The sequence below is a fragment of the Mesitornis unicolor genome, unplaced genomic scaffold (genome assembly GCF_000695765.1).
Source record: "Mesitornis unicolor isolate BGI_N332 unplaced genomic scaffold, ASM69576v1 scaffold45051, whole genome shotgun sequence".
Taxonomy (NCBI): domain Eukaryota; kingdom Metazoa; phylum Chordata; class Aves; order Mesitornithiformes; family Mesitornithidae; genus Mesitornis; species Mesitornis unicolor.
This window is the reverse complement of record NW_010166613.1, coordinates 1-11,180: the sequence shown is the minus strand read 5'-3', so window position 1 is coordinate 11,180 and position 11,180 is coordinate 1. Positions and strand designations below refer to the sequence as shown.

The 11,180-nt window shown below is 39.2% G+C and overlaps 1 protein-coding gene across 1 annotated transcript; it reads right to left on the bottom strand.

Moving 5' to 3' along the window:
• Positions 1-753: 753 nt before the first annotated feature.
• On the bottom strand, positions 754-11,143 carry CEP70 (centrosomal protein 70kDa). The gene is made up of 16 exons (XM_010195020.1): positions 11,135-11,143; positions 10,569-10,668; positions 10,306-10,429; positions 9,780-9,960; positions 9,298-9,467; positions 8,435-8,494; positions 7,666-7,765; positions 7,212-7,300; positions 6,801-6,875; positions 5,613-5,715; positions 4,788-4,958; positions 4,009-4,155; positions 3,319-3,487; positions 2,209-2,323; positions 1,185-1,264; positions 754-815 (listed from the first exon to the last, which is right to left on the bottom strand). Exons 1-16 carry the CDS (start codon positions 11,141-11,143, stop codon positions 754-756), a joined length of 1,755 nt encoding a protein of 584 aa, XP_010193322.1.
• Between the last annotated feature and the right edge of the window lie 37 nt (positions 11,144-11,180).

The window sequence follows — 11,180 nt, the reverse complement described above, 5'->3', positions numbered from 1 at the left end:
TTTGTAAACTAAGCTTTGTTAATATTGGAGCAAAATATACCAAAATATTTTTGGAAGCTTGATACAGTTGTTTCTGTAAAATAAAATTTTAACTGTCTTGCATATGAAACTTGATTTACGCCTTTCTAAAACTGACTTTGGAAATATGACCATGGTAACTTCAAATCTGTGCTAGGCAGAAACCCATGAACCACCACCAAAAGCAAGATTCATGTATTTTTTGCCTAGACGACATTAATCCTGCCTGTCTCAACCCATGAGCAGAAGGAACACTCACTTAGTGAACGCCTGCATCCCAAAGTTATCTGAAGATGTACACAGCATTTTAAAATAGGCTCTCCAGAAAGCCAAGATAGGCAGATGATGGAAGTGTTATGGCTAAGACAGTCAGAGCACCTTTATCTTATGCTTACTGTGTCAGCACTGTTCAAAATGCTCAGTGGTGATGGTGTCTGGTGCTGTGCTGGGCTGTTTCCTACTCTAATGCAGAGTGTACTGCTTCCCTCTCTGCAACTGAGCAGACCAGTTGATAGCAGCTATATAGTAAGATGGGTTTGGGGGGTTTTGTTTGTTTGTTTTTAAATTGACCATGAAACAAGAATTAAGAAAAATGAAAAAATGCAGCACTTTATTTATGTAAAAAACCCTGAAATTCTTGATTACAGCAGCAGTTCGAGGTAGCTGGAGGGTCATATGCATCAACAGGTACACTCACAGGTAAGAGTCTGGTTTTTTTCTAGCAAGATTTAACTCTTAACTTGCTACCATTTTCAAATTTTGCACAGTAGGTAAAATATCATCCAGGTTACTGATCTCTGTGAAACAGAATAAAAAGCAAAATGGTAAGGCATAAGTACCCAGAACATCTTCAGTTTCAGCCACAATTCTAACTTAAATGTTAGAAATACAGCTAGTGAATAAAATAAACTCGTTTAAAAAAACAAACCAAAACAATCCTTAATTTAGCTTATCTTATGAATAATATGATTGAATGTTCAATGAAGAAGTATTTTCATCACTTCCTGAGGAAAGATGGAAAGGAGACTGAGGCAAAAGTTAGCACCTTCCCTCGCATCCTCCCTGTGTTTTAGCACACCAGGAGTAAACAAAACACGTGTTAGCTATTTAAAGTTTTAGGAGGAAGCACTGGCATGAAGATAATTACAACTGTTGCAATTACTCACCTAGAAGACAGAGCAGATCTTGAATCAGAGCTTGAAATGGTGGAAAGAAGCACTCGTGTTCTTCTAGCTTATTGATGATACTGAAACATGCAAGTGAGACTGTCAGATAAAAGGTAATTAAGGCATTTTAAGTCCATCTCCTTGGGTGTTTTGTTGTAATGCGTCATGACTTTCTGAAAACACTGCTAGGTAGTAGTATATAAAACCATCTACACCAAAACTGTGTTCTCACATTCTGAAACCTGCAGCCAACAAGTGTTAGCTGTCACAAGAGGCTCTTTAATTTCACTATTTATGCCTTATATACCTTTCCTCCCTATATTTTCTTCCTTTCCTCCAGGTAGTTTTTGGGCTGGAACATTACTCTATGTATGCTAAATATACTGCCTGGGGGTGGCTGATATAACTGCCTCAGAGGAGGAACAAGAAATGTTTTATAAGCAGCTATTCTCTAGTTAAGGCTGAGAAGCGCAGAAAGGCTGAGAGAGTTCATATTGTTCATGCAGCAGGCAGTAAGTCTGGCATGTGCTGAAATCAATTTTTAGTATGTTTGTAGAGGGTATGCTGAATGCAAGCTCTTCTAGTCTGCTACCAAGTACATGTATGGTCTCACCTGTAGAAGGTAGAACAAGATTTGTCTGGTTCCCAAACTATTTGTAGGCAGCTCAAGGCACACGTTCTCTTAGCAACTACAGCATTACAGCTGAAACCTTGCAACACTTTCTCCTCCCCACCCACCTGCAGTATTTGCTTTGTCTCCTTATGAAACGCATCCTTACTAAGCTCATTTGATCACCCTATCCACACAAAACCTTACAGCCTTGACTTTTCTCTTTGCCAGCTTTATCCTTTCAAAAGTATGCAAAATTTGTTTCCTGTAGGATAGCAGCAGCTCCTTTACTGTCACAGCTCACCACCTTTGTAGCAAGCGATTCACATTTCTTTCAGTATCAGTTTTAGCCAGTTCTCTCAATTACTAAATTTGACATTTGAAGAATGGTCACCACTGAACAGGCCCACGTACCTGTGGATGTCTTGGGTCCCCAGAAGCTGCTGTACCTGCTCAGTCACGTTCTCATTAACTATGTCACACAGTTTCCCAACAGTATCCACTACCACAGTGGGTGGAGTTGACCTGTCTGTGAAAAAACAAACACTGCATGTTCCTTGTACAAGCATTTTAGACACAATCCCATTTTTGCAAGGGCCCAGATTTTATTCTGTTTTCACACATCTGGATATACAGGTTCCATCATTCACAGAAAACAAAGTGCCTATGGTCAGAAATAAACTAATGTTAGCCAGGAATGGTGAATCTCCCACTAAGCCTTTCATGGCTAAAAAAAACTTGTCCGAGCTGTGGTTTTTTCACTGCTGGTACTAAAGCACACCCTACAGATCAGCCAGCTGAAATGATGTATAGAGAGATTGCTATTCATTAGGTGGCTATAATACAGCAGAAGCACAGCACAGGTGCTAGGTCAACAAGGAACCTGCTCAATAAATAACTTGTTAACACACAGAACTAGTTTTGGTATTGGATTTTACCTGTTCTGACTGAAGGCAATAGGCTCCTTGTCCTTTTCTCCCTCAGTTTCAGAAGAACTAGGCTTGGAGAAGGCATCCTCTGACCATTACTGGTTTGCAATTATTATTGCACGAGCACTTAGTTTTTGACATTCAACAAGTTTAGCAGCATAAGACAGAAGTTTCTGAGGACTGGACATAATTACACTTCAATTAATTACTGAGTAGAAATCTGCACCAGAGGTTATTTTTTCTTAAACTCATTATCTTTCAATTAAAGAATGAAGGATGGTCAAGAGTTACCAAGGCAACTCACAGGAAACAAAGATTTGTGAAAAAAATATTTTAAAATTAAATTTCCTCTGTTATTCCTTTCTTCTGCCTCCCTGATACTCCTCGGCAAGTGCTGTAGGCTTACAAATAATGGCATATTACTATTTAAACTGCTAATTGACAGCAACCTATTTTTAGCTTCTCAGTGAAGAATACACCTAGTTCACTCATTTCTCAGCAGCTCAACATATTTTCTATGAAGAGATCAGCCTTTCACTGGTCATCTTCTTCCGCTGGAAATGGTCTGAACAAATGCTCGGTGGCAAGTCCTTACCCAGTTCCAGGAGCTCATGGAGATTTCTCATAGCGTTGGTCATTTCCCCAAGCTTTGTGTAAACCTCGTTCATTCGTGGATAAACACCATTCAGAGAATTCACGTCAAACAACTTCTGGAAGTGAGAGACTATAGCAAACAGGGCTGGCAAGGACAGTGTCTGGCTGCTCTGTAGCAAGCAGAAAGAATAACTCGTCAACGATGCTGCTTAACAAAGCAAGGATGCTTTTAAACCATGAAACATCCTTAAAACTAGTCTAGGAAGAAAAATGGGTGTAGCTTCCCTTACTAAATTACAGCATTTCACATATTCTTAAATCTGAAGACATATTTTAAAGAGAGTTTTCAGATACAAATATCCAACAGACCAAAAATACTCTTGAAAACTTGCTTCTCTGTTGCTTAGCAATTATCCTTCTGTATTCTCAATGCTGACTGAGAAACAGACAGGACAGGATAATACCTGAGACTACAGGGCAGTGCAAATCCATCGCTGGTCTTTGATTAAAGCAGTCTTCCCAAGGTGAATTTATCCATTAAGTTAAATTAGTTTTTGACTATTTAATATCCTCAAACTGCTATTTCTTAAACCCCGCAAGGCTTTCAAACGCGCAAATCCAATCACTGCGTGAAGAATGCATTGAAGAATTCCACAGTAACCTGTGATTATAAAACCCTGGTAAGAATTACCTTTTCCTTATTTTCTATTTCTTCCAAAATTGCATCTACTATGAACTGGAGGTCTTCAACTCGTATGGATTCTCTGTTATCCTGTGGATCTGCAGTGTGCCAGGGCACCAATTCCAGAGACAGTTTTCTCAGGGACCTATGCAAATCCTTTTAAAAGAAGGCAGGGGACACAACTCATTTCAGTAACTTCTTAAAGTGTTTTTTTATTATAGAAACAGGTAAGCTTTCTGTTTCCCATATGCCAAAACATAGCAGTACTGGAAACAGTAATGCTTTTTAGTTTTCATGGAATTTAAGCACAGTATCTTGCTATACATTCTTTGATTTAAAAAGAACAAAGTCTAAAAATTCTTTAATATATTATAGTTTAAGTCAAAAAAGAAATGTTAGTCACAGAATTTGGTTTTAAACAAAATTACCTCAATTGTATTTAGACCAAAAAGTTATTGTTCTGGCGAGACAAAAGAAAGAGAATGCATCATTGATGCAGGAAGTACATAGACTCTAAAGCTTAAGTGACTTCTGAGGGACTCGGCCAGTGAACAAAAACATTTAGATGATGTACACAGAGAACCATCTCTGGCCTGTAGGCACACTGCATGGCTTTCACTTTACTATGGTCTTAAAATAGTATATAAATGGACAGCAAAATTATTTTTACATAGTCAGGCAATAACAAAAGCTACACACAGAAAAAGACCCTTGTATGCAGGGAGACACCGAAGGGTGCTCAGCGGATTTAAGGGAGGAATACAAAGCCAAGTACAGTAGCGCGTTACCTTTAGGGACATCAGCTGATCTGCCCACATTTCTATAGTAAGCGGAAGGTGCTCAAATCCACATTCATGTCCATTCTCTTTAGTATAATTTTGCACTGCCCCTTTACTGCGCCTGTATATTAATGGAGGAGCTCTTGGACTTCGCAAAATAGAATCAATATGGGACAAAACCTTCAACACCAAATAACAAATGTTACTGCTCAAATATGTATGACCTATTATAATAAAATCACTATCCACAGCAGTCATGATTGTCTAAACATTAAATCATAAACAGCTCCAATAAGTTACTATCTGTGAATTTTACAGATGCATTCAATACGTAATAGATTCAAAGATTTAAAAATATACTAGCTAGTAGCTATGTACAAGTAATGCAAGTATACTTCCCTTAGAGGGATATTTAACATTTATCCACTTGAGGCATTGTTACTACCACAGTTTATATTTTGCTAAGTTTTATTTTATTTGCTTTTTATTCAAAGAAAAGCCACTATCTCCTCAGGTGTGTTTAAAACCATCACACAAGGATCTGTTTTGCCCAAGACCTTGAACAAATCCCCTGTCCTGAAAAGACTTTGGCTAAATCACCAATATAACGTTTGCCAACCTAGTCTCTGCTTCTTTGCTGTATTTTCAAGGAGGTTACACTCAGAACAATTAAGAACAAGCCTACTTTTAACTGCCAAAGCCAGAACTTTATGCATCTCACACAGAGGACTTCATATGAACATCTAGATTCAAAATAGCGTGCTTCAGTTTACACAGGTAAACAAAACTCATGTCTTACATTTCACAGTAACAGTGCAAATAAAATGTGCATACCTGTAAGTATTGCTGACAAACCACCTGCAGCTCATCTACTCCTGCAATGCCCTCGGGTTCCTTCTTTTCTTCTGTTCTATCTCTGGTAGTACCCCCCGAAGATCTACATGCCAAATACATACAGTAGGTTACACAAGTAGCCTTAGCAGGAGATAATAATACTTCATTAACAAAGCAGGTATGTAGCACATATACCTGCAAAGTAAAATCTCCATTTTATGATGTCTGCCAATAGAATTCCATCAAACTGAACTTGCTGAAGAATAATGTAAGTATCATTTAATGTATCTCAAGTCTCCAGGTTGAGGTTATTCCAGACTGCATGCAAATTTAGAAGGGACACCACTCTACAGTTGTTCTGTTACCAGAGGTTCTGCTATAGCTGAAGACTTAAAATCCAGAATTTTACTCAAAAGGGTCAAATTTCATGCGCACAGTCTTCACCTGCTTCTGCTTGAACATCTTTCCTGGCTTAGTACATATATAGCTCACTACCTTTCTTGTCAAATTGATGATGACTTTCTCTAAAACCACCATCTAAATCGTGCCCACTACATGAAAGAAAAGATCATTTAGATAAACTTTTAAAATGTTATTCAGTTTAGATGGTGTGTAGGTGATGTCTTTTTCAGGCTATAAAGTATTCAGTATTCAGTATATACATGCACAAATGATTAAATGAAATTACAGATAAAAACACTTCATCAATACTGGATCTCTAATACCACCAATGTATTTTGTTAGCAATGTTCAGAAAAAAAACACAAATTCCATTTTCAAGAATAACATGGAGATAACTTCAGTAGCTGCAACATTCTCCCAACTCCTACTTTCTCATTCATAATCCATCATGTAACCAGTAGCTTTCCTTATAGCTCACAGAAGCAGCCAGCAATGCAGTTTGGTCCTATCCACATCGCCTGCAATAGCACTCAAATCAAATACAGAAAGTCAAAATGAAATAAAAATGACACACTGCCATGCCCTCATTTGGAGACCATGCCATCATTTCAGAGATTCACATGGTGTCTTCAGAGATACAGGAGCATTTGCTGCCCATAACCAAGCTCTGAGGAATGGTAATAAGGTACATTCTTTATAAGGTACTATCTACATTACAGATGGCAGAGTATCTTTGCCTTAAGAAGTTCACAGGATTCATGAAAGCTACCGAAGAAATATACTTACTGGATTGTTTTCTTCAAAGTTTTCTCTAGTTTCTTCACTTGGTGCTTGTAAAGTTTTAATTCCTGTGCAGTTGGTCTGTTAGAAAGAAAAAGTACCATATTTTATGTCTTGCATTTGAAGGCATCTATAAAACTCAGGCAAGTGAGAAAGTAAGAAAGCTTTGGCAGTGTCACAGCATCAGTCTGGAAATGAAATTCTGCAACATTTCTATGCAGCAAAAACCAGCAAAATAACCATTGTTGTTATTAACAGCAGGGAGGGAAGGTTGACTGTTGCTGCCTATCTTACTTCTGTGAATTGCTTTTAAAGGCAGATTTCATACTACACTTTTACAATTGCTGGTGCTTTTGGTTTCTTCCTTTGTTAGTCTACTGAAGTGCCCTTAAAAGAATTATACTTATCCTTCCTTACCTTATTTCCAAATCTTTCTTGAGATTTATATTGTCAAGCAAAAGCTGTTCATTCCTGGCTTTTGTTTCAGTAAGTTGTTTCTGGAAAGACTGCAACACTGACAGCGTTATTTATTTCACTCATTCCATAATCAACAAGCTTGAACACTTCAAAATACATATGTGTTAAGAACTACAACAAGACAGCATGGAGGAGGTATCAGTCGACGAAGATCAAGGGCCTGCATTGGACCACAGGTGCAGAACTTGTGATTAAGGAGGTCTATTCAGTCCCCAGCAAAGACTCACAACATCCCACTGAATCCTCACATAAAGACAGAGAATCCTGCCCAGAGTTTACAAATGCAGAGGACATAAGGACAGAGGGACAGAGATCAAACACAAATATGGCTCTATGTGGCTCCTGACGGGTTACCATTTAGAGATCTGCAGACTTGTTCTTAGCAGTTGCATACCGTGAGCAGTGCTCTGTAGTTAGGAGTAGCATCTAGGTTTAAGAATTCTTCCGTGCTTTTCACTTCTCTCTGTACCTGGTCTTCATCTTTTTTATATTGCCTATTGGGAAAAATAAATTGTTGCAGCCAACTGTAATTCGATTACCTCAAAGATCTAAATTGGCTTAGTTACCAGTTCTGTATGATAATAATATTTCTGTTAACTGCAAAATAAATAGAATAATTCCTGCCCTAAGATCCACTGCTCTGCTCTGTTATTTCTGGGAAGCTCTTTTATTTGCTAATTAAGTGCACTTATTCCTCCAGAGAAATTCCAGTACAAGCAAATCTCATTTCAGTTTCAAAGATAATAATCTGAAATTATAGGAGTCTCAGGTATCTGCTTGTTGCTTTGTACCATGTACGCACCACGATAGAGGTGAAAAGCTGGTACTCCTTTTGCTTAGGAAGATCGGTCGACTGAACACAGCTAATGCAGTAATTCTGCCTATGAACCATGAGAAAAGTGGAAGGGGAAAAATAAAATAAAATAAAATAAGTTCTAAATACCCCCAACTATCCTAGCTGTCCTGGCCTCCTGACAGAGCAGCTGCTTAGCCAGACAATTACTCCCCAGATAAATCCAAACTTCCCAGACCATGACAATCCTTTGCTGTTTCTTACATGCCCGTGATGTCTAGAACATAGAGTATTTACCATTATAAGACTTCAGAACAGTAAGGAGTAAGAAAATTTTGAACAGGACCATAGGGCATTAGATGAGACCTACCTTAGCTCCTTTTTCATTTGACTAATTTGAGATTCATAATAATCAATTAGACAAAGAAACCTGAAGAAAGGAAATACAGTCTTTTGAATTTCAGATATTCTTTGAAAAATCATGCCCAAAAGATACTATGACCACCGCGTATGAACAGGCCAGCTTAGACACCTGCACTGCACTTCAGAAGTGACTGCATCAAATAGTGCGTCCTCTCTCATACCAAACACACAGTGTCAGTTTTCCAAAACAGAAAAGTAGAGACATTAACTCCTTTACTAGATTAAAAGCGGCAAAATTATTCACGAGGAGACCAAAGTGAAATCCTCCTGACAGCCTCCTCGCCTTGTGACGGTGTTTACCCAGCAAGCTTAACAGCGTGGCACAGTCCCCAGGACTGCTGCAAGAGGCATGGGCTTGGAACAGTGTCAGAAGATCCCCTCAACACCTGGGAAGCCTCACAGCAAGCCTGCAGCCAGCAAAGACCACTCTCCAAAACTGGAAGGGTTTTTCTGGGAGGAGTTTGGGGTTGGTGTTTGTTGGTTTTTTGTTTGGTTAGGTTGTTCTTTAATTTACATTTTAAAATGTTAGAATCCCAGGATGAGCTCACCCTAACAAATACTGCAGTTCCGGAGTGAATTATTTCCTTCTCTTTGCTGACACCTAGCGCATACAGGGGCTAATATTTTTTCCTTACTTTCTGCCATGGATTTATCCAGCTCATTTTTATACAAGAAAAAATTCAGCTTGCACTCCAAAGGTCCCCAGCTTTTTTTTTTTTTCATATGCTGTCAAGAAAAGTTACTTTAAAATCAGTTTCTTCATTTAATGTTACACTCCACGTCATTCACCAATATAAGAAAGTTGCTTACTGCTGATCTAGGAGAGACTTGGGAGCTCTTTTGCAAAGCCGACAAAACATGTTGTTTTGGGTGGCAATGCGCTGTTGCTCCTCCATCCCAGCTTGGCACAGCTCCTTCTGCAAACAGGCAATAATCTCTTCCTGTTCTTGCAGCTTCTGCTGCTGCTGTTGATATTTTGCCTGTGAAGAGATAATGGGAGCATTATGAAATTACTCTAACCCACAAGCTGGAGACTGCACCAAGTAGGCACCTGGTCCCAAGGAGACTTAGTACTCGGTTTTTAGGCATACTGAAGAGGCAGTGGAAGAAGGATACAGATGTTAGCCGAAGTTAGTGCTAGAAAATTCCATATAGATTGAAAAATCTCAGCTATAAACAGCGTACTAACTCTATGGCCCAAGACTCATGTTTATTTTGATCAATATAAATATTTTTAGAGCTTTTAAAAGTAGTCAAAAGTTTGGATCCTCAGTCAATACTATTTGAATTACCTGTGAAACCTGTTGATCTTTCTGAAGTTCTTTGACTTGATTCTGTTGCTGACAAACTTTAGCTATCGTCTCATCTTCCAGCTGACAAATTTTGGACTTAATGTTTTTCACCACATTTTCCAAATCATTAGCCCGTTCTTCTTGTTGAGATGCCCGACCTCGTTCCTGTCGTATCTCATCTCTGAAAAAAATAAATCAATCCTTGATTTAAACTAAACACATTTCACTAAAGGCAGTGAAGGAAGCACAGGCCTGACAAATATTATCTGATGATGCTCAATACCTGTGGCAGCAGGTACGGGAAATATGCTGGTATATATATAAGATGAAATAATAGAAGAAAATAGAAGATGAAATAACAGAAGAGCTCAAAAGGAACTAGGCCAACACTGCTGTATATTGGACAATAATCTCAGCAAAAGGTCTCAGGCCTTGGGGATGACACGAGCTCCACCTGGCAGGAGATGGACACTGAAAATACTTTTTGCTGTGCATTAGCAGGTAAGTTCCCTCCACCGCATCTTACCTAAGACGACGATTAACCTCCATAAGGCCCTGCATCATTTTCTGCTGTCGCTCAGTGTCTTCCACCAGCGTTTTTAGTGCAAGTCTTATTCCTTGAGAAGACTGACTGTCTAAGACAATCATATCTGGAGATATATAAAATAAAATCATAATGAAAAGCTGTTACAGCTGAAGAAAACTGCACCTCTGCTACCATTTGTGACAGCTTCAGAGATGTGCTATGTACTTAGCCTTACTAAAATGGTACGATTAGCATTTCCTTACCTGATATATTTCTGCAGCTTTGGAGGACAGCAAGACTCACCGGTTTCAACCCATGGCGCGTTAACAGCTTGTTTAGGTTTTCCCATTCTGCCTTCTCCTGCTGCAGGTGGGAGAAGGGGAAGAATAAGAAACCCGAGAGCTCAAGATCAGCTCAGAGTTTCCTGTCCTTCCTGATGTGCAGGCAGGGGAGGATATCTCATGTCCCCAAATAAAAACAAACAAACCCCAAACCCCCAAGAAGCCCCAGCCACCAAATTTTCCAATAGAATCCACAAAAAATACTGTGAAAAACCGTACTTAACAGTATACAGATACTCCGTTTTTCTGATCAACAGTAGAAGGAGAAATACATGCAATGAGTAAAATTTACCTGTTTAAAAAAACCAGACAGCTCTCGGGTAACCTCAATGGATCGGGGGTGGCCCTCAACCCCCTGCCCCAGCCCCGAAAGAAGCCATCAGAGGAGGCAGGTGCCTGCTTCGGGCGTTTATTGTTTACTTGTTTTCTTTCTGTTCCGTTTTTAACTACCAAGCATCACAACAGCCACCTCAGGTCCACCACGGTACCTCTGTCATGGCGACGGACGCCCGCTCTCGGACTGCCGGCGAAGGG

Excerpts from the sequence above, each read along its gene's own strand:
- CEP70 (XM_010195020.1), bottom strand. Across the intron at positions 4,156-4,787 it reads ATCAGCTGATGTCCCTAAAG|GATTTGCATAGGTCCCTGAG; the intron begins GTAACGCGCTAC and ends TTCTTTTAAAAG. Across the intron at positions 2,324-3,318 it reads CCATGAGCTCCTGGAACTGG|ACAGGTCAACTCCACCCACT; the intron begins GTAAGGACTTGC and ends GTTTTTTCACAG.